This window comes from Mus caroli, unplaced genomic scaffold (genome assembly GCF_978045245.1).
Source record: "Mus caroli unplaced genomic scaffold, Mus_caroli_1 scaffold_11, whole genome shotgun sequence".
NCBI lineage: Eukaryota > Metazoa > Chordata > Mammalia > Rodentia > Muridae > Mus > Mus caroli.
In genome coordinates this window covers 46,909,945-46,937,511 of record NW_028227266.1, presented here as the reverse complement: position 1 = coordinate 46,937,511, position 27,567 = coordinate 46,909,945, and the positions used below count along the sequence as shown (strand labels likewise).

Sequence of the window (27,567 nt, the reverse complement as noted above, 5' to 3'; positions counted from 1 at the left end):
TCATTTGACCTCTAAGGGTTCCTGTACATATATGATGCACACATATACATTGAGACACATACATATAAAAGAATTACTAAAAATAATAAAATTGTCTCATTATTGGTATGTATTGCATACTTGGAGATATTCACACAGTATAGTATGATTCTTTTTTCTAAGAAATTAAAATAGAGGTGCAGGCCATACATGGTCACACACAACTTTGAATTCAAGCTTTCAGCACTGAGGAGGCAAAGACAGGCGAATATCTGAGTTTGAGGTGAGCCTGATCTACTAGTGAGTGCCAAGCCTGCAGGGCTACAAAGACCTTGTCTCAAAAACTAAAGTGTGTGTGTGTGTGGTATGTGTGGTATATGATGTGTGTGTGTGTGTGTGTGGTGTCCTCTGGGTGGACTTTAATGGCTTACGCTGTTTTCTCGTGTCCTTTTTCTCTGCTTTCTGTTGTTCTGCAATAAACATGTACTGCTGCCGGACATGGTGGCACACACCTTTAATCCCAGCACTCGGGAAGCAGAGGCAGGCGGATTTCTGAGTTCGAGGCCAGCCTGGTCTACAAAGTGAGTTCCAGGACAGCCGGGCTATCCAGAGAAACCCTGTCTCGAAAAACCAAAAAAAAAAAAAAAAAAACATGTACTGCTTTGATTAAAGCAACTTTCATTCTTTAAAAGGTGTCTTATGAGAGAGGACCTTAATTAGATCCGACTCCCAAGGTCCTTTGCAACATTGTGTCCCTAAACCAATCAAGCGCATAGGGCAGGTAGTTCCTGTTCCATGGGGGAAGAGAAAGAACCTTGGGTTGAGAAAGCATGTGCTCTAAGGTGGCCAGACTGTCCTTGGAAAGCAGCTTTGAGTGGAGTCCTCTCAGCCTTACTTTAAATACTTGAAATGTTGCAAACCATAAATGCCCAATGACAAAAAAGAAACCACAGATGACATTTCTGAAAACCTGCCCTGTGCCTTCACTGAGGAATACTATGTGGCAAGTTCTGTACTAGGACTGGAGCCCCTGTCATATGAATTCATGATCACAAAACAACACAGTCGTTATTTTCAAAGTAAGCAAGGGATGGAAAAGACAGTGGGGAAGATTCATTAGGGGAAATTACAAAATTACAAATAATTTTGTGATTTTGCTTTTGGAGGGAGCTCATAATACAAATAATGAGCCCCGCCGGGCGTGGTGGCACACGCCTTTAATCCCAGCACTTGGGAGGCAGAGGCAGGCGGATTTCTGAGTTCAAGGCCAGCCTGGTCTACAAAGTGAGTTCCAGGACAGCCAGGGATACACAGAGAAACCCTGTCTCAAAAAACCAAAACAAACAAACAAACAAATAATGAGCCCCAATGCTTAATTATTTCTTAGGAAAATGCAAAGACCCGGGAAATCCTGGGCGGGAGAAATGACTCAGCAGTTAAGGCACTGACTGCTCTTCCAGAGAACCTACGTTCAATTCCCAGCACTCACATTGTAGCTTACAACTGTGTGTGTGCAACTCCAGCCCCAGGGGATCGGATGTTCCCTTCTTGTTCTGTGGACACTCTACTCATACACATAAATAAATAGGCAGGCTTGGTGGCAGGCAGAGGCTTGATCTCTATGGTTTGTGGCCAGCCTGGATTATATGAAGAGTTCCAAGCCAGCCAAGGGCTACATAATGAGATTATGTTTCCCCCAGCCAAAAAACAAAAAACAAAAAGGATAGTTTTGATTTACATTTCCCTGATAACTAAGAATATTAATTTTTTATTTTTATCTTTTTGTTTGTTTGTTTTGTTTTTCAAGACAGTTCCTCTTTGTAAGTCTGGCTGTTCTGGAACTCACTCTGTAGACTAGGATAGCCATGAACTCAGAGAAATCCACCTGGCTCTGCCTCCTGACTACTGGGATTAAAGGTGTACGCCACCACCACCAAGATAAACATTTCTGTAAATGTTTCTTGGCCATTTCTGTTTCACCTTTTGAGAACTCTCTACTTAGTTCTGATTGCCATTTTTAACTTTACTTTCTTTTATTTTTTTAAAAAAAGATTTATTTATTATTATATGTAAGTACACTGTCGCTATCTCCAGACACACCAGAAGAGGGTGTCAGATCTCATTACAGATGGTTGTGAGCCACCATGTGGTTGCTGGGATTTGAACTCAGGACCTTCAGAAGAGCTCTTAACTGCTGAGCCATCTCTCCAGCCCTAACTTTGCTTTCTTGATGCCAAGTTTTTCTGGTTCTTTATATATTTTATACACCTAACCCTCTATCAGATGTACCTGATATAATGGTGTCCTTTATAAATAAGTAAATTAATTAAATAAGTAAGATGATGAATAATAGAAGACAACATGGGACATCGACTTCTGGCCTCTACACACATACACATGTACATGTATGCACAGGCTACACACACACACCCAAAAGCATGAAAAGAGAACACACTGGCCAGACCTTTATGACTCTAGTGCAATAAATCCCAGGTTTCTTGTGTTCTGCCATAAAGACAAGCTCTTAGCCACATGCTGGGTCAATGCTGTGGCTGGGGACAAGAACCTGAAGTGGTCAAGTCCAAGTCATTTAACTTGAGGTTACTTCTGTCCCCTACCAGCCAGGAGACCTTGGTAATTTCTCTAAAGTGCTCCACACAGTGTCAGAATAAAAATTCAGTGCTAAGCGCCGAAGTCAAAGCCTGGCATTTCGCCATGATCAGAAAGTGCAAAGCACTTCCTCTCCCATCAGATCCTGTGGCTTAGAAGCAGCAACAGACAGAACGGAAGCTGGTATGATTGACAGCTACTTGCAGCTGACTTTGGATCAGCAGAGGACCAGCAGAGGGAGCACGTCTCTCCAGCGATGGTCTGAGTCTAGGCCAGGCGGTAGGAAAATTCACTCGGATTGAGGAATAGTAATCTTAAAATGAATGGGCTTTCTGATCACAAAATATCAAATGACAAACTTATCTAACGTGCAAAGAAATGAGTAAGAAAATTAAAAACCAACACAAACCTAACATTAATATAACAACAAAGTAACATTTTGTTTAAAACAAAACTCGGACATGGAAGGGGTTAAAAATTATTTTACAATGTGTTGTTGGGACCGAGCAAAAGAAACTTAATCTAAGTACTACCATTTTGTTTTCAGAAAATAAATTCAAGGTCCCAGGCCCTAGGGAGGCTGGGGACTTCTCTATAGCTGAACAGCTTCTGTTGTAAACAATCGCCTGGGTTCAGACATCTCAGGGACAGCTTGTAAGGAGACAGTTGTCTGAGTCCAGCCCTCTCAAGGACATCTTGCTGGCAGGGTCAAACAAGTTCTTGTTCCTAATCTAGGAACAAACTCCTATCCCACTTCTCCAAACATTTTCTAAATTGTCTGTTAATTGGTAAAGAACATACAAATTGCTGTTATCTAAACCAAGGTGCATAAGTTGTAAATATATAACCAATTCCCTGCTATGCCCTAATAACTACATGCATCTGATCCATTCCTTTGTCCCCATCTCACTCTGAGTTCTGAACCTAATGTCTAGGAGAATGAATTAGGGACCTTGAAGCCAGGTATTGTAACTTTAATTTTTTTCAAAGCCTACTTCTAATGATGGTTCTTAAGACACTTAACCTCCCCCTAGCCCACCACCCACCAGAGGTAGTAGAAAACAAAGGATATGGGGGAAGTGGACCTGTTGAAAAAGGTTCTTTGGGGCAACTCCCACCTGCATTGTCAGGAAATCAGCAGTTCAGTTCACATGTCAGCAGTGGCAGCTTTGCCCACTCGCAAACACTTGAAGGACACACCAGCAGTCCAGTTCAGTAGTGTCTGGACAGCAGCAGCGGTGGCACGACCTAGCAGGAACTAGCCAGGCCTCAGTTGAATTGAATCAGCACAAATCAGCGGAAGAGACCAGGGCCAACAGGAACACCTTAGGAAAAGTTCTCTGCTGTGCCTCTCTCAATGAAGCAAAGATCAGCTAAGATGCAAAACTACGAAGGTTTACACAGCTAGCTCTATAAGCAAGCCTCAAGCCTCCATTGCTGTCCATTGAATCCTATTTATACTCCTGACAAACATCACAAGTCCTTCTGGGGTCTTGCCTTACCACGTGTCCTGTCTGAGCACGTGAGGCTCTCATCTTTTAATCTTTCATACCAGCCTCCACTCTGAAGCCAACAGTCTGGGTACTTTCCTTGAGTATATGTCTGTATACCACTTGCATGCCTGGTGCTCAAGGAGACCAAAAGAGGGTGTCCGATCCCCTGGAACTGGAGTGATAAACAGTTGTGAACTGCCATGTCGGTGAGACTCAAATCCTGGTTCTCCAAAAGAGCAGCCAGTCGGTCACCTAACCTCTGAGCCATCCCTCCAGCCCTAAGAGAGAGCTTTCAAAGAGAATGAAATGGTATTCTCTATGCTCTGCATCACGTGATCACCTGCTTTCTCAGGGAAGGACTTCAGGTTCCACTCTGCTTCTTGTCTGCTATGTGACAGAGCAGCTCCTTCCCCACCCCCACTTTATGCCCTGAAAATATCTTCTACAGGCTAAAGAGCTGGCTCAGCAGCGAGGAACACTTGTTCCTGCACAGGACCCAGGTTTGATTTACAGCACCCACATGGCAACTCCAACCACGCATAAATTAAGTTCCAGGGGACTCAACGACCTACTGCCTACCTGGGTGCATACATGCATCCATGCATCCATCCATGCATAATCAGGCAACACACACACACATAAGTCTTTCAGAAGTTTTTTCCTTCTACAAAAGTCACCTCTTTAAAAAAAGTGAGGGTTTCATGTAGTGAACTTGCACTATGTAAGAATGACCTTGATCTTCTAAACCTCAGGTCTCTGCCTCCAGAGTGCTAAGATTAGAGGTGATGCAACCACACCCTTTTATGTGGTCCTAGGGACCTGTACTCCAAAGCATTCTACCTAGCTAAGTTCCCAAGCCCCTACATCACTTAAAGTTCTTCTGCATATGTGCGTGTCTGTGCACCATGCGTATGCCTGGTGCCTACAGAGGCCAGAGGAATGAATGTTGGGATCCCCTGGAACTTTGAGCTGGACATGGTTGGTTGCCCCTATGTAGGTGCTGGAAACTGAATTCAGGCCCTTTGGGAGAGGAGCCGGTGCTCTTAATTGCTGAGTCGTCTCTCCGGCCTCAACATCACTTCTCCTAACCAGGATATATAACTATTAACAAGCTTCAATGGATGTTTAAAATAAATCTTTCGATATAGTTACCTAGAACATAGATAAAATCCCTCTAGATAAGTTCTGGGTCACAAAGTCTATACATATTTTAAATATTTAGTCACATTTATTCAGATGTATGAGCACATGTATACAAGTCAGTTCTCTCCTTCTACAATGTGAGACCTTGGTCTTGAACTCAGGTTGTCTCACTTGGCTGCAAGCACCTTTATCCACTGAGTGTTTTCACTTGTCCCATATATTTAAAAGTATGAAAATGTCCTTGGGAAAGATCATGCCAAGGTGTATTTCCAGAATACCAATTTTGTAACCTCAGAGTCAAAGAGTGACTTTTGGCTTTATGAATGCATTTATCAAGCACAGTGACAGCTTACTCTAGCTATCGAACTCGCTCATGGGACCCTCCTTCAGAATCCACCCCCACATCTGATCTTGGCCACACCCCTAGGCCCAAACACTGCCAAATTCCTAACACCTGTCTCAGCTGTTGCATTGAAAATTAACACCACAGTTTTCTGCAACTTCCATCCACTCTAACTTCCCAGAAAGTCACCCCAGCTGACCAGTCCCTGAGTTCATTATCCCCTCCTGCAGAGGGCACGACCATGGCCTGTAGCTTCCGTGGGAGAGTCCAGCTTGGAGGTCTGCTCCTCTCTGTCCTTGGCTGGGTGTGCTCCTGTGTCACCACCGTTCTTCCCCAGTGGAAGACTCTCAATCTGGATCTGAATGAAATGGAAACCTGGATCTCGGGACTCTGGGAGGCATGCGTGAATCAGGAGGAAGCTGGCACTGTATGCAAAGCCTTCGAGTCGTTTTTGTCTCTGCCCCAAGAGCTACAGGTAGCCCGAATTCTCATGGTGGCTTCCCATGGGCTGGGACTATTGGGACTTCTGCTGTCTGGCTGCGGGTTGGAATGCTTCCGGTTTCACAGGCCTGGAGGAGTTTTCAAGACTCGGCTGTGCCTCCTGGGAGGGACTCTGGAAGCATCAGCTTCAGCCACCACCCTCTTTCCAGTCTCCTGGGTGGCCTATGCCACATTTCAAGACTTCTGGGATGACAGCATCCCTGAGATTGTGCCCCGGTGGGAGTTTGGAGACGCCTTGTTCCTGGGCTGGGCTGCTGGGCTTTTCCTAGCTGTGGGTGGACTCCTCCTCATCTTTTCTGCTTGCCTGGAAAATGAAGATGGATCTTCTTCCTGGATGGCTGATGCCACAGCCCCACCAGCCTGTGCTCCAGTAGAGGAAGAATTTGATGGTTCCTTCCGCCTCACACCAAGACCGGTGAACCAGGTCATCTAGAGCTACAGTCTGCCTAGGAATCTCTATAATAAAGGAATGTCAGTAGGCTCCTTTCTCTTCCTGGCCCTTCATAGTTCTGTTGGAAAGGAGCGGTCACTATCATATTTGGCAAAGGTTTGATTATCTTGGTGATCTGAGAACTTCAGTTGAGAATTAAAAGTCAGGACAGTGTCTTACAAACATGTTTATCTCATTTGAAATTTTATTTATATAGAAATCCTTCCAGTTGAAGGTAATGCTTCATGCTTACAATTTCAACACACAGAAGCTGATAGAACTGAGAGTTTAAAGCCAACCTTGCCTGCATGTTGGGATCCTGTCTCAAGCTTCGAGGGTGGGGAGATCATGGCTCTCACTTGTAATGCCAATAACTCAGGAAGCTGAGCCAAGAGAACTGCCCTAAATTCAAAGCCAGCCTAGGTTACTTTGTTGAAATAATAATAATAACCCCTCAGTATTATTTAAATACTTAATCACTTTATTATTAAGGAAGGTTTTCTTTTTTATGTTTTTTCGAGACAGGGTTTCTCTGTGTAGCCCTGGCTGTGGCTGTCCTGGAACTCACTCTGTAGACCAGGCTGACCTCGAACTCAGAAATCCGCCTGCCTCTGCCTCCCAAGTGCTAGGATTAAAGGCGTGCGCCACCACCGCCCGGCAAGGAAGATGTTTTAAGAAGTTGGAGTCACCGGGCAGTGGTAGCACATGTCTTTAATCCCAGCACTTGGGAAGCAGAGGCAGGCGGATTTCTGAGTTCGAGGCCAGCCTGGTCTACAGAGTGAGTTCTAGGACAGCCAGGGCTACACAGAGAAACCCTGTCTCAAAAAGAAGAAGAAGGAATTGGAGTCACCAGAAATAATCTGGTGTGAAGAGGCATTGTATGCCTAGCTAGAAATGTTGATGTGTTGGCAAAGGAAAAGTAGTTATTGGTCCACAATAGGCTCTAGCATGGACTCTTCAGGTGTTGAGATTTGAACCACAAGTCTCTGCTGTTGTTAGGTCTCCAGTGTTCTAGAAGGGCACTGATCTGTTTCTGCTGCATCATGAGACTGTGAATGGTCCTATGTTTCTTCCTGAAGGTAATGGTCTCTGTGAATAGTAAGGTCCCTAACCTTTTTGATTTGTCCAGGACTCTGTACTTTGACTACTAAAACTAGCAAATTAAACTACCCTGGGACAAGCTGGTTACTCAAGGACAGTTGTGCCTGTTAACCATCCAAAATGTCTGTTACCACATGCAAAAAAAAAAAAAAAAAAAAAAAAAAGCCTATTATAAATGTTTTATTACGGAGGATTTCAGCACGCTTGCTTATCATGTACAAAGTCCTGGATTCCATTCCCAACACTACATAACAGCAGGTGTGGTGGTACATGCTTGTGATCCTAGTACTTGGGAGGTAGGGGCAAGAGGATCAGAAGTTCAAGGCCAGCCCAGGCCACATAAAACCTTGTCAAACAGAAAGAGGAGGGGAGTAAGGGGGACAGACAGAGACAGATACACAGAGGAGGTGGAGTAGGGAGAGGGGAACTTTATTGTTATTTTATTATTTAGGGCTGGGGAGGTTCAGTGGTTGGAGCATCTACCTAGCATGTCATGATTTCCAACGCTATAGAATAAACATATTTGCCAAAGCAGCCCAAACCAGCATCCTTTTGCAAAAAGCCATTTTCCCAGGCTAACAAGATGTTCAGTGACTCAAGACACTTGCCACCAAATTGATGACCTGAGTTTGAGCCCCAGAACCCAGACAATGGTAACAGAGAACTGACTCCACAAAACTGTCCTCTAGCCCGTGCATGTGCACTGTATGCATGTAGCACTCCTCCAACACCATAATGCACAACAGTAATGAAATTAACAAAAAAAATGTTTAAAAAAGAATTAGGGGTAGTGGTGCATACTTTGCACCAACACTCCGGGAGAGGCAGGTGAGTCTCAGTCAGTTCAAGGCTAGTCAGGGCTACAGAGACTTTGTCTTCGAAGGAAAAGAGAGAACACACTCCTGGCCAAGGAAATAGACTACAACTTCTCAACAACTTTCCCCTTCCTGTTGAAAGCTGGGCCACTGGGAGTTGAGTTTCTCTGGAAAAGCTCCTTTCTTCAATGTGCACTCATCTGTGACAAACACAAACATACGTAGCCAAATATCAGGGTGAAAATAATCCTCTGATTATTTTGTGTGCACCAAAGCTTATTTTGTTCTTCTCTGGTCAATCATAAGACTATTTCTGATGACTGGGTTTTTTGTTTTGTTTTGTTTTGGTTTTTTTCCAGCTAACCAGACTTTTTCAATAGGTTTGGTGGGCCAAGTGTCAATAAAAAGCGAGGCTCAAATATCCAAGGATTCCCGGTCTGTAGAGTGCCTGCTTCATGGGGCCATCACTCACCCATCCAGTTGTTTATTGGCCCATTTAACAAATATTCATAAGCACTGGGAATGCTGGGAAGCATAAGCACATGTTGTGCTGGGAACCAAGCAAAAACCAAGACACATTGTACCCACGGTCCTCATTCAGACCAAGAACACAGACATAAGCAAAACCACCCCAATCAACGCACCACCACACAATTCAAGATGATACAAAGGAAGTGAAGTCCTCAGAGTCACAGCTGGGCACCTGCTGTTGCATAGGTACGGTGGATGGAGTTCCAGGCGAAGAAGAGGAGGACAAGGCTGATGATGTAGGATGGAATTAGACCTGGCAGCACCTTCAGGGCCTTTGTAAAGATGCTGTTGCCTTTCTCAGCATCATACAGGACAGAGAACTCAAGCCCTCCGACTGAAGCAGCATCTTGCCTGGGGCTCAGTTCGAGAGGTTTATGGAAGATCTTGAAAGGGTTTTCAGAGCAGAAGAGTCTAACTGCTCCCTTTGATAGCGAGGGGGAACTGAAGCAGCCCGCACCTGAGGCAGTAAGTAGCTAAGTGAAGCTCTGACCTTACGGATGCTCTCCTGAACCTCATCTTCTGCTTCACCACACAGGCCGCACCCAGACCCAGAAAATCCTCCTCTGCACGGGTTAGCCTCATCAGGGTTTTTGCAGGCACCTGGCTCACTCGTGCCTGCGGGGGGGCTCTTTATCCCCTCATCTCAATCCCATGTTCACAGGTATTGATGGCATTGGCCTGCAGAGAAATGGGCACAAGCTAGAGCACTGTTAGGAGAGCATCCTGTCTTCCCAACTCTCCTTGTGCAGGACACGGGGCACGGCTGGTACCGGGCTGCTACTTGACATGTAGTGAAAGGCTGGCATCCACTGAGACACCATTCACCTAAATCGCCAATTTTTACTCACCTGTTGTTTTGAAGACCAAGTGAGGGTTGAAAACAGAATTACTTACCTCTTTACATTAATATTTTTTTTAGATTTATCTATTTTATGTGAGTACACTGTTGCTGTCTTTAGACACACCGCAAGAAGGCATCAGATCCCATTACAGATGGCTGTGAGTCACCATGTTGTTGCTCATAATTGAACTCAGGACGTCTGGAAGAGCAGTCAGTGCTCTTAACCACTGAGCCATCTCTCCAGGTCCCAACTTAAAGTCTTTAAGGACTTTTCTCACAGGCTTCTAAGTTGATCTAATTGGAAACATTTTTTGGCTTAGGGATGTATTTCTGACAGCCTGTCTGATATTGCTGAGTCCCTAGTCAATCCCCAGTAGGATAGCCCCCCCCCCAAAAAAAAGACTTTGTAATTTTGCTCAGAAAGATGAGAATCCATGTTTCCTGTCTAGAGCGCTGCTTTGGAACCCTCTACGAAGCTGAGCATGGCACTGAGCTTACGAGCCTCCTGGCTCCACCTCCACTGTTGAGATTTCAGGCATCAGACATGCCAGATTTATGCTGCTGGGGATGGAATTCTGACTGTCCTATGCATATGAAGTAAGCACTTTTAGCAACTGCAGAGCCAGGGTGGCCTCAGGACCCGGAAAGCTGATCTTTTAGAACATCTACATCTACTCTAGCCAAAAAGACAGTAAAGGCTTGAAAGTCTGAAAGGGGGTGTCTTATGTGGAGCCCTTTCTAATTGCATCAATGTCTTTCATGTAGCTACTTTTCTAGAGATTCGTAGGGTAACTTCCCCCTACCCTGCTAATGATTTGAAGTGCTGGGGCTTGAACACAGGACCCTGAGCCTGTCAGGCAAATGCTTCAACACGAAGCCAAATCACCAAGTTTCCTTTTAGTTTTAACTAATAGGTGTTGGGTTGGTTGGTTGGATTTTGTTGAGACAGGGTTTCCATGTGGCCCTGGCTGCCATGGAACTCAAGGGATAAACCTGCCTCTGCTAGATCCTTGGACTTCCATTCACAGCTGCTGCTGACCACTGTTGGGAGTTGGATTGCAGACTGTAAGTCATCAACAAATTCCCTTACTATATAGAGACTACCCATAAGTTCTGTGACTCTAGAGAACCCTAATACAGACAGAGCAAAGACAGGGCTGAGTGGTTAGGAGCATAACTCTAATTTTGTTACTGTTATAAATCATAATGTAAATATGTGTTTTCTGATGGTCTTAGGTGAGTCTCGTGAAAGGGCCATTTGACCACCCAAAGGCATTAACTCACAGGCTAAGAACCGCTGTGCTAAGTGGAGTTTGGTTCCTAGCACACAACAGGTGGCTCAAGACTCCAGCAGCTCTGGGGACTCCAATCCCATCTTCTGTCCTCTTTGGGCACTTGCATACATTACATACACATACATGTTCACATAAATAAAAACAAACCTTTGGAAAAAGTCAGGAGGAAGAGAGAGAGTTGCTCATCTTTTCATTTTCTCCCCTGACCCTTTTAAATAGAAAGGCTAAAATATAAATGCGAAGTCCACTCATTTCCAAAATAGAAAACGTGTATTTCAAAAAGGGTCATGCTACATACCAAAGGTAAAACAAATACTTTTATTGCACATTTATAAAATCTGCATAGTTGTACTGTGTTCTTCCCTCCCATGATTGCTCCATTAATCCTTAAAATTTGGTTAAAACATGAGTTTCCAATTAGAACTTCTTTAAAAAGCAGCTTCTTTCTACATATACACAGATGTTATTTTATACAAATTCACATCCCTTATTTTCTTTAAAAAAAAAAAAGGGAGAGAGAGAGAGAATCAAAATTCTCTTAGGCCAGGTAGCCTTAGACACCTGCTTCTGATGATTATTAACTATTAAGTGTTCCTTGTGTGGCGTCCGTCACACCAGCAGTGGGCTGGAAGCCCAGGATGCTTTCTTTTCTTTCACTCAAGACTGAATGTGAGGTTTTCTGGTTTATCTAAAGTATAAACAGACCAAAAGGAGATGCAGCTTTCCCTTGGCGGCTTCATGGCGCAGCCTTGTGTGGAAGGAAGGGCTCACCAGCACCTCTTTCATCACTGGCAAGAGCCAGGCAAGACCCCTACTACCAATCTCTGGTAGCTGAGGACTTTTAAATGTCACCTGAACTTGACAAAATAACTAGAAACTGCTCCTCTGGCTCAGTTCTGATGAGTCACCCTTCTGTTGTCAAAGACTGGTGCCTGAAGGGTAATTTAAAAGTGGCACGAGGCTTAGACAAACCCAAGTATTATGGGAGATTTACAAAGGCAGTTCAGGTCTTCCAGGATAATTCAAAACCTTAATGCACTGGCTCCTGCCTTCTTCAGTGAAATAAGCTCTCGTGATTCTGTACCTAAAATGTGCAACTTTATCCTTAATTCCTTAAACACACATCACGAGAGGGGTGAGGGTCTGAATCTTGCTCACACACCCAATCCCTCTGTCCAGGGGAATCTGCCACAACAGACTGCCACATAACAGACAGGGGACCGGAGACCAGACTGAGTCTTGACTGTCCATGAGCGGCTTATTTCACTGTTACTGTTGAAACTCCTTGAATGGACTCCATGACAGCTGCAAACCGGTTGCAAAGATCATAGGGGGAATTCGGTCGAATAGTTGGAGGCTCCTTTAGGACGATGATTTCTGCAGAAGGATCTAGAAGCCTGGGTAGGAACTCTCCTAAGCACAGCTGCAGATTCTCTGTAGAGGGAAAATGGACTGTCATACACACAGCTAAAGGAGACTAAAGCCATCCCGGAGGGCCTTCAGGGGCCAACATTCAACACAACAGCAGGCATCCTGCTGCAGCTAAGAGGAAGATGCCTTTGCAACTCACCCTCCCACACTAGGCAAGAAGCCCACATAGGGCTGCATAACTCAGTCTATGTCCATGTCTGTGTATGTTGGGGAAAGAGTTTGTCATGGCAGCAGTAAAGGGTACCCACTCAAAAGCAAACATATAACCATGACACCACTGCAGTCTTGGTTCAAAACACACAATATACATGAAGTCACTGTCAAACAGTGCCAAGTTTTCCTTTCTTATAGAAACATTACTAACTACAGAAAAGATTTTTTGGGTGGGCTTCTCTGTGTAGCCCTGGCTGTCCTGGAACTTATACTGTAGACCAGGCTGGCCTCAAACTCAGAAATCTGCCTGCCTCTGCCTCCCAAGTGCTGGAATTAAAGGCATGCGCCACCACTGCCTGGCTAGAAAAGCTTTTTAAACACTTTCTCACCATTATCTGATGCACATGAGCATCAAAACAGTGTACCTGTGGAGTGAATTGTAATAAGGGGTTTGGTTTTTAAAAACTGCTATTTGGGTTGCTGATTTTTGTTTCATTATTTTATAAAAGGGCATTAAGTGAACTTTGTGATTAGCTCTGAATTTCAATCATTTCTAAAATGTCCCTCAATGTATCTCTAGCATTTGAAACTATGTATTTATGTGACATGGTATGCTCATCATTGATATTCATAGAATTAAAATATCAATCAAGTCTGAGAAACCCTGTTTTTCAGATGTTCCAAATTCCGAAGTATCAGACATTTATCGAAGATTTAACCTTTTATGAAAAGAAAGCAACCTATCTCACAATCATGCAAATTTGTTATTTATAAACAGAAAATTTCTCTATGATGTTTTAAAATCTATATCCATTTTGCTATGTGTGCACCTGGGGTGTATCAAGCCTCTTGGCTGAGAACAAGGAGCTGGCTCGGAGAGCCTCCCAAGTGATGGGATTAAAGGTGTGTGCTGGGCTGGTGAGATGGCTCAGTGGGTAAGAGCACCCGACTGCTCTTCCGAAGGTCCAGAGTTCAAATCCCAGCAACCACATGGTGGCTCATAACCATCCGTAACAAGATCTGGCGCCCTCTTCTGGAGTGTCTGAAGACAGCTACAGTGTACTTACATATAATAAATAAATAAATCTTTAAAAAAAAAAAAAAGGTGTGTGCCACCACCACCTGGCTGCTATTGTCTTTCAAATGCTTAAATATACTAATGTGTCCAAAGAGAATTAAGCAAAGCTATACACCATATGGCCTAAAGAAAACAAGGAAACACAGCAATTGCTTATTATAAGATTGACCAATCAATTCTGTATACTAAAACAAGTCACTAGTAGGAAGTGAACAAGAATTCCTATCAGAACATACACCTTCCAAACAAAATGAATGCACCTTCAAAATCAGGATCTTTCAAGCTATTCCATTACTAATTCACAGAAGTAGTTAGTTAATAATATATACTACAACCTCAAACCTCAAGAAAGTTTAAAGAGCCATCAGATAATCATACTCTACATAAATAAACTATAAAACCCCATAATTTAGTAGATGGGAAACAATGAAAAACTAACACTCCTGCAGAGCGCCTGCCGACTGTAGCTAGGGAGCAGGGTACCCTGGGTTTAGTTCCAAGTAGTCACAGCTCCTGGGACTAGCTGGCTGACCCTGGAGTGGCTTCAGCTGCTGACTGAGGTAAGGAGGCAGAGAGAAGTAGAGCCCAAATTTCATGCTGTATCCATGGAGCAGATCCCTGTATCTCACAGAAGATGTTAGGGGGTTTCAATCCCCCTAACAACCAGTGATGCTAAAGAGGGAGAGCAGCAAAAAAAAAAAAAAAAAAAAAAGCAAAAAAAGCCGGGCGTGGTGGCACACGCCTTTAATCCCAGTACTCAGGAGGCAGAGGCAGGTGGATTTCTGAGTTTGAGGCCAGCCTGGTCTACAAAGTGAGTTCCAGGACAGCCAGGGCTACATAAAGAAACCCTGTCTCAAAAAACAAAACAAACAAACAAACAAAAAACCTGAGCGAGAGCACTGTGAGGCTTCAGATACACAACAGCACAGAAACTACGCAGAACTAATAACACACACCTGCAATATCCTTCCCCAGGTAAGAGCACCAGTGGTTCCTCATGACTTCGATGGCGTCGAGGTCGTCCTTGGAGATGTCGTTATTAATGATCAGGTGGATGCAGGGAATGATCAACTCATTCATTACATTAAGGCCCTCTGTTACAGAATGGTCGTCATTTGTTTCAAAAAGTGAAGCAGCCTTGGCATTCAGCTCCTACAAATAAAGACAGACAAAGGGAGACTGGAAAAAATAACTATCACTTGAGTGTGAATCTAAGCCAACAGTCACACAAAAATCGACTAACTGGAAAAAAAAAAAAAAAAAGCACTGGTTCCTGCCCCAGATGTTCTGACATAATTAGGATAGGATGTAGGTGATCTGGGCCCTGGGGTTTTATAACTCCTGTGATGATTCTAATGCACCTAAACTTGTGACTCAATGGCCTACATTACCAGCCAAGGTCACATTTGACATCTGTTTCTACCCTAAAACCTAGCAAATGATTCTCAATCTTCACTAGCCACTAGGACCACTCACAGAAGACACTGAAATCCAGGTTACTCCCAGATTGGCCAGTTGTCACCAATGGCTGAAAGTGACTGACACACATCAGAGGCAGTGACGGGAAGCCTAAGCCATCCCTAGTATAGCAATAGGGAGGAAGGTGTAAGGACACTCAAGGTGAGGATTTGAATCTGCTGACTTAAGAGGCCAAAAGCAGAGCTTTTAGCGGCCGCTTCTCAGCACAGTAGACAGTCTTACCACACCTATAATTGACACAGCAATCAAAGAATTCCTAGAAAATAAGGATGTTGCAAGGGTAAGTCCACAGATGTCTGGGGAAATGAATATACAAGGACAGCCTACAAGCCAGCCATCTCTTTGAGAATTTCATGAAGAACTAGCATGCTATACACTGCTGGGCAGATTGACAGCGTTATACCAACCTTCCCTATGGTTGTCCATCACAAACCAGGTAAGGAAACAAGGTTAGCAAGAACGAGTCTTACACTCTGTAACCTAGTATTAAGACTGGAATAGATTTTTAAGATACCTCTAGTCATGAAAACTACCCTTTGCTAGGCAACCCTGGGAAACATCCCATTCTTCCAACATATTCATGTGGCTCTGTGCTAGCAAACTCATACCTCATGGGAGCAATATGCTAAAAGCTCTAATGCAGGCACACGAGAAAGGAATGGCTAGCTCAACTTATCAAGAGTTGGAGAAAAATTATACACTGAGAAAAAGAGAGCAGGAGAGGCAGGGACAGAGGAAGAGAGAGTAATGTTTTGTAAATGGTACAGACCAGAAGGCATTTTCTGCGGTACAAGGCAATCACAGACTCCTTCACGCCCCTGCGGGGCCCCTTCACCAGCAGGCCAGCGTTGCTCTGGTATGCATACACCAGGTAGGACAATGCTTCCTGGTACCTTAGGAAGTGGGAGACAATACACATATTGAGTTCTTTTTGCCAAAACCTAGGGCTTAGCTCTCACTTTTCTGTAACTCGAATCCATTCAGCTACAATATGATGTACTGGGAAAACATGGGGGCCAAACCCACAGCCAGTCTCAGCTGTTTCGCACTTGCAGCAAGAAAGGTAAGGCAAATCAGGAAACTTTCATCTTTGGACCTCAGGTTTTCTCTCTCTCTCTCTCTCTCTCTCTCTCTCTCTCTCTCTCTCTCTCTCTCTCTCAAACAAAGGAAAGAGACTGGCTATTCACTCGAGCCTGTGCTAATCAAAACTATTCTCTGGTCACTACAGGAGCCCGCCATAACATCTCCTCACTGATAAACCCAGTTACATGAAGGACAGGGAAAGAAAGCATGATGTGTAGAACCCGATGAAGCATGGGGTGGGGGGTGGGCAGGCCCAGTGTATGTAACAAAGGAGACTCATGGCAGTGACTTCTGAGTAACCCTGAGTAGGTGTCAGTGTTCTGACTATCAATGCTGGTGAAAAAAAAAAAGGGGGCCAACATACTTTCCTTTTTGGAAGAGTTCCAGGCCCGTTAGAAGGTACACAGACACCTTTCGGAACAGACTATAATCTTCATGCCACCTCTGGAAAGGAAGGACCAACATTAGTGACATGATCTCAGTAAACTAGTGCCTGCTTCCCTTTTGGTGCTATACACCCAGTACAACCACGTACTCACAACATGTGGTCAAGTATAAAAACACACAAAACTTTTGGGTAAAAAAAAACAAAAAACAACAACAAAAAAAACCCCAGAACTAAAAACCAACCACAGGAAAAAGACTTAAATGGAGGTGCACACCTGTAAACCCAGCACAGAGGTGGATGCAGGAGCATCAGCAAGGCCAGTCATCCTCAAACATGACAAATGCGAGCCGAGCTCAGCCTAGAGTATGTTTACACCTCTGACCTAACCTGCTCTGTTCTATTCCTTCTGCTGAGGATCAGTAAATCATTTCATTTCAACTAAGTGTTTGAGTTTATAAACTCTCCTAATCCCAACACAACTTGTCAAAGTCCTTCTGGTGTGTATAGAAGACAAGCCTGAGTGTGACAGGCAGAGGCAGCCATGGGGAAGAAGGGAGCACAAGCGAAGCAGACAGCTATGGCTCAGCACAGCTCCCGCACAGCGTGCTTTTGTACACAGAAGAGTTTGTTCTCTTAATGCAATCTGTAGTCACACATATTTTAATGCACACTAGAAAACGATGCCATTACATACCGACACACACACTGCCTAGGGCAAGGCTTAGAAGAGCCCTTAGGAAACGAGCAGACACAGGCTACCCAGGACTAAAAACAAGGCCTGTGCTTCTGAACCTAAGACAGGATTTGTATTCAATTTCAACTCCCCCCGCCCCCCCCCTTTTTTTTTTTTTTTTTTTTTTTTTTTTTTTTTTTTTTTTGAGACAGGGTTTCTCTGTATAGCCCTGGCTGTCCTGGAACTCACTCAGAAATCTGCCTGCCTCTGCCTCCCAAGTGCTAGGATTAAAGGCATGTGCCAATGCCCGGCAATTTTTCCCCTTTCAATCTCTATCTCGGTTGTCCTAGAACTCCTTATGTAGGCCAGGCTGGGCTTGAACTCAATGATAAACTCTTGGCTTCCTGAGTGCTGGGGTTAAAGTGTGGCCCACCACCCTCAGCTTTGTTTTTTTCCCTTCTCCTTTCAAGTTCATAGGGAACTAGTTGAGTCTGGTAACATAAAACTTCATTTTATCTGAAGAATCACTTGCCTCTAGAAGTAAGGTTTTGGAAGGAATTAAAAAGAAACAAAGCCCCACACTTACCTTATACTCTTCCATGTTCATGTCATCTGGACCAATTTCCATCAGTTTGGCCTGAGCCACCTTCATGATACTGATAGATCTGTGAGGGACAGAGTTCAGAAAGCAATGGCAGGGTACAGGGCAGCTCCTCCGAATTGGAGGAAGTTGCCAAGTGAGACCCCACGCAGGAACAGGCTGGCACATTCTCACCTCTCATCATAGCTCAGGTTTCTATCCGCAAACTGTTCCAGAAGGGTCCGTTCTACTACCCTCTTGGGTGCTTCATTTTGGAAAAAGTAGACAAGAACATGCTGAAGGCGAGGGTCACTGTGAGAGGTGGGTGTCTCTTTGGCAAGCTGATAGAGCCTGGAGTACTCCTCATGAAATGCCTGTTAACGACAGAATAGAGGAGTGGGAAAGAGAACACCACAGACTTCAGCACACAGGCAGAAACTGACAAGAAACACCAGAGGGCCTCTCATTAATTCACAAGAGGCTAAGGAATTCTTGTCAAGAAATTACAAAAGCAACGATAGGATGTGAACTGGTATATCAGAACTCCCTCAAATACTGACACTGAAGACTTACTATATTCAAAAAACTAAACTCATTTTCCTCATCAAGTTTGGTTTTGCCGGGCGTGGTGGCGCACGCCTTTAATCCCAGCACTCGGGAGGCAGAGGCAGGCGGATTTCTGAGTTCGAGGCCAGCCTGGTCTACAAAGTGAGTTCCAGGACAGCCAGGGCTATACAGAGAAACCCTGTCTCGAAAAACCAAAAAAAAAAAAAAAGGTTTTGTGGAGAAGGTCTCAATTCTGTAGTCCAGGCTACCCTAGACCTCATTACATAAACTAAGTTCCCCTCGAACTTGTGGCCGCCCTCTTGGTTCCTGTGCCAAAGCGCTAGGCCTACAGGTATGTGTGGGCATGCCCACCTCTCACCAAGTTCTTAAATAAAAACACAAGCACTTAGTTAAATTGTTTAAAAATCCACCCAAATGTAATCTTATTCAAACATCTTAAAGACCAAATACCTCAAATAGTATGCCTTTTAAAATGAAGGATTCCAAGTTACAAAGTCAGTCTCAATTTGTGTCATCGATGAACATTTAACAACCTCGTCATCCTGTAGACTAGATGCAATGCAGTGGCACTCCTCACTGCTGGGCCACTGTCAGGCAAAGATGAGCGAGCCACCAGCTTTGTGGGATGGCTTGCTCATCAGCTGGGGAGCAAAGACAGTGTCATGTTTCATTTGAACACAGGATACTGTGTGTCTGTGTGCTAGTGTGCACATGTGTAGAGACCAGAGTGCAACCGTGAGTACCGTTCTTCAAATTCTATCCAACATACATTTGTGGCGGGGAGGAGAAGTTGGGCGTGGGGTTGAAAAGGTCTCACTACGTAGTCCTGGCTGGCCTGTAAACAAGTGAGTCTTTTTTTTTTTTTTGTTTTTTTGAGACAGGGTTTCTCTATGTAGCCCTGGCTGGCCTTAAACTCAGAAATCCACCTGCCTCTGCCTCCCAAGTGCTGGGATTAAAGGCGTGCGCCACCACTGCCCGGCAACAAGTGAGTCTTGAACCTCACTTGAATCTGCCTGCCTCTGTCTCCTCAATGCTGGTACTGAAGGCATGTGCCTTGCTCCATTATACTTTTTTGGGACAAGATCTCTCACTGACTTCAAACTCACCAAGTAGGCTATACTGGTTGGCCAGCAAGCCTCAGGGATCCTATCTCTGCCTTTCCAGCACCGAGATTACAGACATGTATTGTACCATGTTACACGTATATATGTGTGGGCAGGGTATGCATGTCTAGTAGCCACAGAAGACAGAAGAGTGCCAGACCACCCGAAACCAGAGTGATAGCAATGAGCTGTCCAGTGTTGGGTACTGGGAACCAGACAGGGCACAGCAGTATATGCTGGGACATCTTTCCAGTCCTGTGGAAAATTTTGTTTTGTAAAATGTAGATTTGAGATCAAAAATGTATCCTTTCGACTGAGCTATCTCCCAGCACAAGCAACTGTAACAGCATTTCCCATTGTCTTACAGAAATATTCCTGGGTTACAAGGATTAAAATTTTAAAACAAGGGGGCTGGAGAAATGGCTCAGTGGGTAAGAGCACACTGACTACTCTTCTGAAGGTACTGAGTTCAAATCCCAGCAACCACATGGTGGCTCACAACCACCTGTAGTGAGATCTGACGCCCTCTTCTGGTGTGTTAGAACTCAGCTTCAGTGTACTTATGCATAATAGTAAATGAAGCTTTGGGCCAGAGCAAGCAGGGACTGAGTGAGCGGAGTTGACAGGAGCAAGCAAAGGTCCTAAAATTTCAATCACCAACAACCACATGAAAGCTCACAACCATTTGTACAGCTACACTGTACTCACATACATAAAATAAATAAATAAATAAATCTTAAAAAAAAAAAAGATTTTAAAACAAGAGTACCTTAATAAGCCCTGCTTCAGACCCATCTCGGTCAAAGGTCTGGCGTGCTTTAGCTATGGCCAGGATGACCCCTTGCATGGCAGGGCTCAGCATCACCTACCACAGAGGGCACAAAACAGAGAAACAGGAGAGCAGACAGGTTCAGAAGGAAACAGTATGAAGCGAGGTGAGCGGAGTGCTGAGGAGAAGCCGAGCATTGTCTCCTTGGCTGGCACGGGCTGCAGGCCAAGCTTCACAGCCCTATTCTAGATGCATGGCGAGCCTTGGCTATCCTTGTAATGATGCCTATGACAAGCCATTCCTCTATGTGCACATTCTAAGTCTATGAGATAAACAAAGATGTCCAGGAACATTTCTGGTGGGGCACTGCTGAAGATTAAGTTCAGCCATACGGTCAGCGCGCCACCAGAGTAAAGGTATAAAGGTATAAAGGTAATGTTAGGTAACTGCTAACCTTCAATAACAACACACACACCCACAGCAAAAGGCAGCACCTGAGAGACAGGATAAAGACTGTTTACGTGCAGTGCAACTGGAAAGGAGACAGCATGAGGAACAGCTGCTTGCTCAGCCTCAGGATGAAAAGCAAAACCAACTTTAATCCACACTTGTTTTATTCACGAGCAAGTGGAAAAAGTCTACTTGTAAGACAAAATAATGGACCGCCCCCAAAACCAAACAATCTCTCAAAGGAAGCGTATTTTTGTTCATAATACCAAATGGAGTTAATCCTTCCCCTAGGCCATCCAGGCTTTTGTAGCAGTCCCTGCTCAACACAAGCTGGGTGTACACACATACACATGCACACACGCATGCCAAAAGTGCACAGCAAGAATGGGTCACCCATGCCTTTTCATAAAGGACAACAAGGTCAGCAGCAGACAGGCCTCCATGGCTGTTGCTTGATTCAGTGAGGAAACATTAGCTCGTGACACACGCCTTTTGAGAAACAACACCCAGCTCCCCTGCACTCGTCTCGGTACCTCCTCATCATAGCCATCTGCATCAGACCTAACAAGAATCCTTCCCACACTGGGAATCTCCACTTCAGAGACCTCAGAGTTAGGTGCGGCAGCAGCCTCTGTGTTTCTGGCCTCTGCCACCTGCTCTGACTGTTCTGCAAGGTTTGTTTCCTGGGGCTTCTTGGGCTCAGCTTCATTATGCTGTGGCAGCAGAATGGAGGGAATAGAGTTAAGAACAAAGGGGAAAAACAGGAAGAAATAAAGAGGGCTGGTTAAAGTCAGCAGAGACGACAGAAAGCTGGTAGCTGGTGTCAAAAACCAGACCCTCTCAAAGGAGGGTCACTCAGCCAGTCTCACCTCACTCAAGGCTGCTTCTACACCACTCTTCTCGTAGGCATGAGCTGTGTTGGCAATTGCCTGGGCAGTCTGTTCCTTTGCAATCACAGCATGCTCAGAAGACAAGCATCGGACCTCATGAGAAGACACTGCTGGAGACTCTAACAAAAAGAAATAAAAATATTAATAATCACAGAAGTGTCACATCTGATGACCGGCGAGCAGGAGGGACACACATTTCAATATACAGTCCCAGCACACCTCTTCCAAAGTCCATGTAAATGCCCCTAGAAAGTTTGACAAGAAACATACTCTGCCAGGCAGTGGAGGCACACACCTTTTTTTTTTTTTTTTTTTTTTTTTTTGGTTTTTCGAGACAGGGTTTCTCTGTATAGCCCTGGCTGTCCTGGAACTCACTTTGTAGACCAGGCTGGCCTCGAACTCAGAAATCCGCCTGCCTCTGCCTCCCGAGTGCTGGGATTAAAGGCGTGCGCCACCACGCCCGGCGGCACACAACACCTTTGATCCCAGCACTTGGGAAGCAGAGGCAGAGGCAAGTGTACCTCTCTGAGTTCAAGGCCAGTCTAGTCTACACATAGAAACCCTGTCTTGAAAACAAAACAAAACAAATCATTAAAAAACATTTTTTTTTTTTTGCGAGGCAGTGGTGGTACACACCATTAATTACAGAGCCTGGGAGGCAGAGGTAGGTGGAACTCTATGAGTTCAAGGCCAGCCAACACTGCAGAGCAAGTTCCAGGACAGCCAGGGCTACAAAGAGAAACCCTGTCTTGAGAAATCATTTAAAGGAAGGAAAGACGGACTTTCTACTCCACATCAAGGACTCTCAAAGGTCTGTTAAAATTACCGTGCACAATTTTTCCTATTTTCACACCAAAGATGCTTCCTCTCATTAACCATTTAATAAGATCATTTATAACTTTGCACCCTGTCTTTCTTTCTTCTACAACCTGGAGGATAAGCAAAGCACTATAGAAAGCACAGACAGCCTTTCTGATACATAGCATTTCTGCTTGTCAGAAAGCAACTGCTACAGGCACACTGATCCTACACACTGTCTACAGGCACACTGATCCTACACTGTCGGACAGCCACTATAAACAGAACCTCATGGTGGGCCAGCAAGACGGCCCTGTGGGTAAAGGTACTTACTTGTTCCCAAGCCTGATGACCAGGGTTTGACCCCTGGGACCCACATGGTGGAAGGAGAGAACTGGCCCTGACAAGTTGTCCTCTAATATAAAAAATGTGTTATATGGCATGTGTCCCCACACTCCTCCCATCAAAGAAAAATAGAAAGTTAAAAATAAAAAGAAAGCCACTGTGAAGAGAGGTATTGACATGTCTCTGAGGATCCAGGGTTGGCTGGAGAGGACAGCAAGGACCTGACCAGACCTGGCACAGTGTGGGGGAAGAGCAAGGCCCTGCTGGACCATACCTTGTGATGTGGAGAAATCCTGTGAGGAAGAGTTTGGGGAGGACTCCATCTGCGGGATCTTACAGGTCTGTTCTTCCTCCCATTCCTCCACCTCTTGCTGAAACCTCCAGTTATCTTCCTGAATGTACTGCCTGAGCTCCACAGACAGGGCTTCCACTTCTCCTGCAGTCTCCTCAGATTCACTAGAAGATGCCTCTGAGGGAAAATAGTTAAAACAGAGAAAGGTAAACCAACACATTATCCCAGAGGAAGGGCAGCACATCCCAGCTTTTCTCGTGTCCCTAGACATACACACTTATATGTATACTCACACACTCACACAGAATTCAATCCGAAACTCTGACAGCAGGAGGTTAACCGGCATAGCACATTAGGAACTGTAACAGGCAACATCACTAAGCAGGCAGTATTTATCTAGTGGGGCTACAGAGACACAGCTCTGCAGCTCACAGCATTGCCTTCTCTTGCATAGAACCCAGTTCTGGTTTACAGCACCAACATGGTAGCTCATAACTGTTTATACTTCTCAGTTCCAGGATATCTGATACATCAGGCATATATGTGGTACATACACGTACAAATGTTGAGTGAATGCCCCCAACCTTGGAATAGCTTAGCCATTTGTTCCATGCCTGCCAGTCACTGACACAGAAAACGAAGTTGACTCAAGAGCAAGGTCATGCTGGTCACATACCCCGTTATTATGTTCTGCATGCTCTGCATGAGGTTTGCTAATTTTAAGATATTCCACAAAGCTTTAGGTAGGACCCATCACATTAAAGGTCAGTATGAACTGTTATATGTAAAGTAGCTTGAGTCAGAGCCAACCTGCACTTCCTGCACGTGTGTATGAACTCAGTGTTCGGATTGTTTTTATGTTTTTTTTTTTCTTTACTAGCCCCGGCCCTGATAAATGTTCATCATCTTGGCTTAGTCCCTGGATTCTGAGCCAATTCTGAGCTACGGCCCTAATTGATCAGTCTTAGGGTGTGCATTCAATAAACGACCCAGCTGAGATTGGTGTTCATATGGTTTGTGGGGCAATTCCTGGACCCCAACACGTACACGTAGCCAAATATTCATCAGCATAAAATGAAAATAAACCCTTAAAAATTAGTATCTGTTGGCTGACTGAACACGATAGGTTAATGACTTAATTGTGGTCAGTCACTAGATGCAGCCAGTATTTCTTTAAAAACCTGAACATTAACATATGTAATAGAAGGAAATGGAGGGGGTTCAGTGCTTCAGAATGCTTGCTGCTCTTCTGGGAGAACCTAAGTTCAGTTTCCAGTACCCATGAGGCGGCTCATAATCACCTGCAACACCAACGCCAGGATGCCCTACATCTTGTCCTTGTAGGTACCTGCATGCTCATGTGCACAAACACACATAAACACAGGCACAAAAAGAAAATAAAAATACACCGAAATAAATTTCTTAAAAAAAGGGAAAAGAAAATTTATAGTAGTCGTATCAATTTAACTACTCCATCTGAGAGTGGTAAGAATGTCCCAGCTGGGCATGGTAGCACACAGCTACAACCTCAGGGCAGCTCCACAGGTGAAGGCAAGATCAGGAGCCCACAAGGTAGGAAAGGCTAGATGAGCTACTGCCTCAAAAAGAGAGTGATCACCCTCTTCATTACCGCTGAGCAGAAAAGGTGAAGGCACTGATCTGAGCGCACCCAGGAGGCAGAGGCAGGCAGATGCTACCTACTGAGACCCCACCTTTCAAAAAGAAAGGAAGGAGTCGAGTACTTTATTTCATGAAATTCCACATTGTGTTGTCAGAAACCAAGGTGAATTACTGGGTAAATGGTGCATAGTCAAGTCATTAAGTACTTTGGCTCAGAGATTAAGAGCACTGGCTGCTCTTCCAGAGATCCTGAATTCAATTCCCAGCAACCACATGGTGGCTCACAACCATCTGTAATGGGATCTGGCGCCCTTTTCTGGTCTGCAGGCATGCACGCAGGCAGAATGCTGTATACATAATCAAAAAAGAACAAGAAAAAATTGCAAAAATATGAAGGACAAGTTGAATTCTATTTCTAACCATGTCATCAAAACCAACAAAAAGAATCTGCAACAAAACAACAAAGCCCTTATTGGCCGCCTTTTCGTGAAGCAGTAAGAGTCTACTTGCTTCTTTTCAGTCAGGGTCTTAAGTAGCCAGGGCTGGCCTTGAACATCTGATTCTGCCACCTGTGCCTGAGTGCTAAGATTGCAAGCATGCACAGCTACCCCTGGTATACAAGGTGCTGTAGGTCAAACCAGGGCTTCCTGCACACCAGGCAAGCACTCTACAAACAAATCTTAACCACCAGCCCCATGTGTACTTCATAAAAAAATGAGCAATCTAGGCATAACAAGGAACTCCCAACAACCGACCGCTAGGACAGGCTTTTATAACCCTCACAGCCAGTATTTATGACTTTACAACATAGAGGGTGGTTGGTTTCTGACTATTTTGAGATATTTTCTTTTATTCCCTTACAGTTTTTATGTTTTAAGAACATTTTACATAGTGATAAATTGTAGTTTACAAATGTCTTCAAAATAAGTATGAGACTGCTCCCCTCCCAGGGGCTAGTTCCCCTAAATGCTCTCCTCTAGTCAGCATGTTTACCTGCACTGAAGTGGGGCAAGTTGTCATTGATATACATCAAGCAGTAGGCGCTGACATTTCTCAGGCCCCCGTAAGAATCTCTTTCAAGTTCCTCCCAGGAAGACTCAGTAACAGAGATGTCGTTGTATTTGAGCCAGATCTGCCGGGGCTGGTTGTAGATGTATGCCCAGTAGTGTCCTGCACTGGCTTGTCCTTCGTGAACAAGAACTGCATGTAAGCGATAAGGCACCTGCAAATCAGAAAGGGGGGCTCTCAGACCGGGCCCGGAAGTCAGATGCTATCTATGTCAATACAATTCAGAACATTCCCACCAGCAAGTAAAAGGGAATGTCCACACAAACACAAGATAACATCCATACCAAGCACTTTACCAGCTCAGGACAGACCAATGAAAACACAAGCTTGGAGGCTATCAAGGGTCCAAACCTAGGGCCCTCATAATGAGTCAAAGCAAGCCTTGCTGGAGGCTCTTTCAGTACTAACTTCTGCTCAGTGCCTTAGCCTCCTGTCACTCAGGACCAGATTTCTTTGAAGCAGCAAAACAGAAGAGGGAAAGTCAAGAGTCACATGATCGGTTCCTATGCCAACCACAAGCATGCTCACTGCCCTGCTGGGAGCAGAGCTGTGTTCTGGCTGTTACTCGGCCATGAGCCCTTCATAGGCCCTGTCCAAGGCCCTAAACTGAATAAAAACGAGTGTGGACAACAAGGATTTCTGTTCTGCCTGGCTCCCTTCTGGAATCTCCAGTTACTGGAGAAATAAAGCCTGAGGATACTAATGGACCCTCCAGTTGGGTTTCCCCACTGCACTGCTTCAGTTATCACTTGGATGATGCAGGATATTGATCAGACTGTGGACCCAAAACTGTGTTATTTACTGGAAAGACCTGGGTGTTTCCTATGATGCTCTGAGCTAGCAGACTTTCACCCCAGCATCTGGGCTCCCAAGTCTTTATTGGTAAAATCAAATAATTGAAATTTTATTAACACCACCACTTAGAGAAAAATGTTTTATTAATATGTAACAGCAAATTTGTTTTTAAGATTTGTCTTTGTAAAAATGATGTAGAATCATGTGCATGTGGGTATTATGTGAGAGTTCAGGTGCCCATAGAGGGTGAGACATAGCAGATCTCCCTAGAACTGAAGTTAGTGGTGTTTCTGGGGACTGAACTTGGAACCTCTGCAAAACAGCATACACTCTTAGCTGCTGAGTCACCTCGCCAGCTCCTAACAGCAAATATATCTCCATTGTATGAAAAAACACCAAGTGGCAGAATCCAAAGAACAGGATGATCTAGGTTTCAGTGTAAGCGAAGACACTCGGAATCTTCACCTGGATGTAAGGGAATATATGTCTGTGTTAGTGAAAACTCCATGCAGCTCTTGTGGTACTATGTCCTCTGCCATCAGTGCAGCCCATTTCCCTCCACCCTTAACTCTACCTGACGAAGAAGAGGGTCACAGTACATCTGCTCAATCGCCTTCGTGCTGCTCGAGATACAGTTCTTTAGGTCTGTTAGGAAGGAAAACCTCGTTAGCTTAGAGTGTCCGTGACGGGCCCTGCCGACACAAAGGCTTTTAACTCAACGTAATTACATCGAGGTGCTTAACAAATTATTCTTATAAATCTGCACTGACATTTCTTAAAGCAATTGTCTCCATTTAGGACAAACCTGGGTGTAATGGCCGAGCACATGCTTATCTCGTCTGAGGGCCCAGGACAGGATGGAGGCCAAGCAAGAATGGAGTACAGGTAAGCTATTGTTTAGAAAGCATTCATTTTGTTAAGAT

At 44.6% G+C, this 27,567-nt stretch overlaps 2 protein-coding genes across 10 annotated transcripts in view; one reads left to right on the top strand and one right to left on the bottom strand.

Annotated features, from left to right (window-relative positions):
* The first annotated feature begins 5,793 nt into the window (after nt 1-5,793).
* Cldn25 (claudin 25) lies at nt 5,794-6,502 on the top strand. The gene has a single exon (XM_021171187.2). The coding sequence runs from the start codon at nt 5,810-5,812 to the stop codon at nt 6,500-6,502; it is 693 nt and encodes a 230-aa protein (XP_021026846.1). The 5' UTR covers nt 5,794-5,809.
* A 4,878-nt stretch (nt 6,503-11,380) lies between these two features.
* The window catches only part of Usp28 (ubiquitin specific peptidase 28), a 58,349-nt gene continuing 42,162 nt past the window's right edge, over nt 11,381-27,567 (bottom strand). For 4 of the 9 annotated variants that reach the window (XM_021172213.2, XM_085844616.1, XM_029481587.1 and 1 more), the window contains 10 exons: nt 27,219-27,289; nt 25,775-26,003; nt 23,144-23,338; nt 21,706-21,845; nt 18,143-18,321; nt 17,954-18,032; nt 16,671-16,750; nt 15,993-16,116; nt 14,701-14,896; nt 11,381-12,516 (listed from right to left, as the gene is read on the bottom strand). In XM_021172213.2, coding sequence (XP_021027872.1) covers nt 12,341-12,516; nt 14,701-14,896; nt 15,993-16,116; nt 16,671-16,750; nt 17,954-18,032; nt 18,143-18,321; nt 21,706-21,845; nt 23,144-23,338; nt 25,775-26,003; nt 27,219-27,289 — 1,469 coding nt within the window. In that variant the 3' untranslated portion in view covers nt 11,381-12,340. Of the gene's footprint in view, nt 12,517-14,700; nt 14,897-15,992; nt 16,117-16,670; nt 16,751-17,953; nt 18,033-18,142; nt 18,322-20,386; nt 20,483-21,369; nt 21,550-21,705; nt 21,846-23,143; nt 23,339-25,774; nt 26,004-27,218; nt 27,290-27,567 lie in introns of all 9 variants that reach the window. The other 5 variants (XM_029481581.1, XM_029481584.1, XM_029481582.1 and 2 more) reach the window with 2 other exon arrangements.

Bases quoted from the DNA above. Each gene is read 5' to 3' on its own strand.
- Cldn25 (XM_021171187.2), top strand. From the start codon at position 5,810: ATGGCCTGTAGCTTCCGTGGGAGAGTCCAGCTTGGAGGTCTGCTCCTC.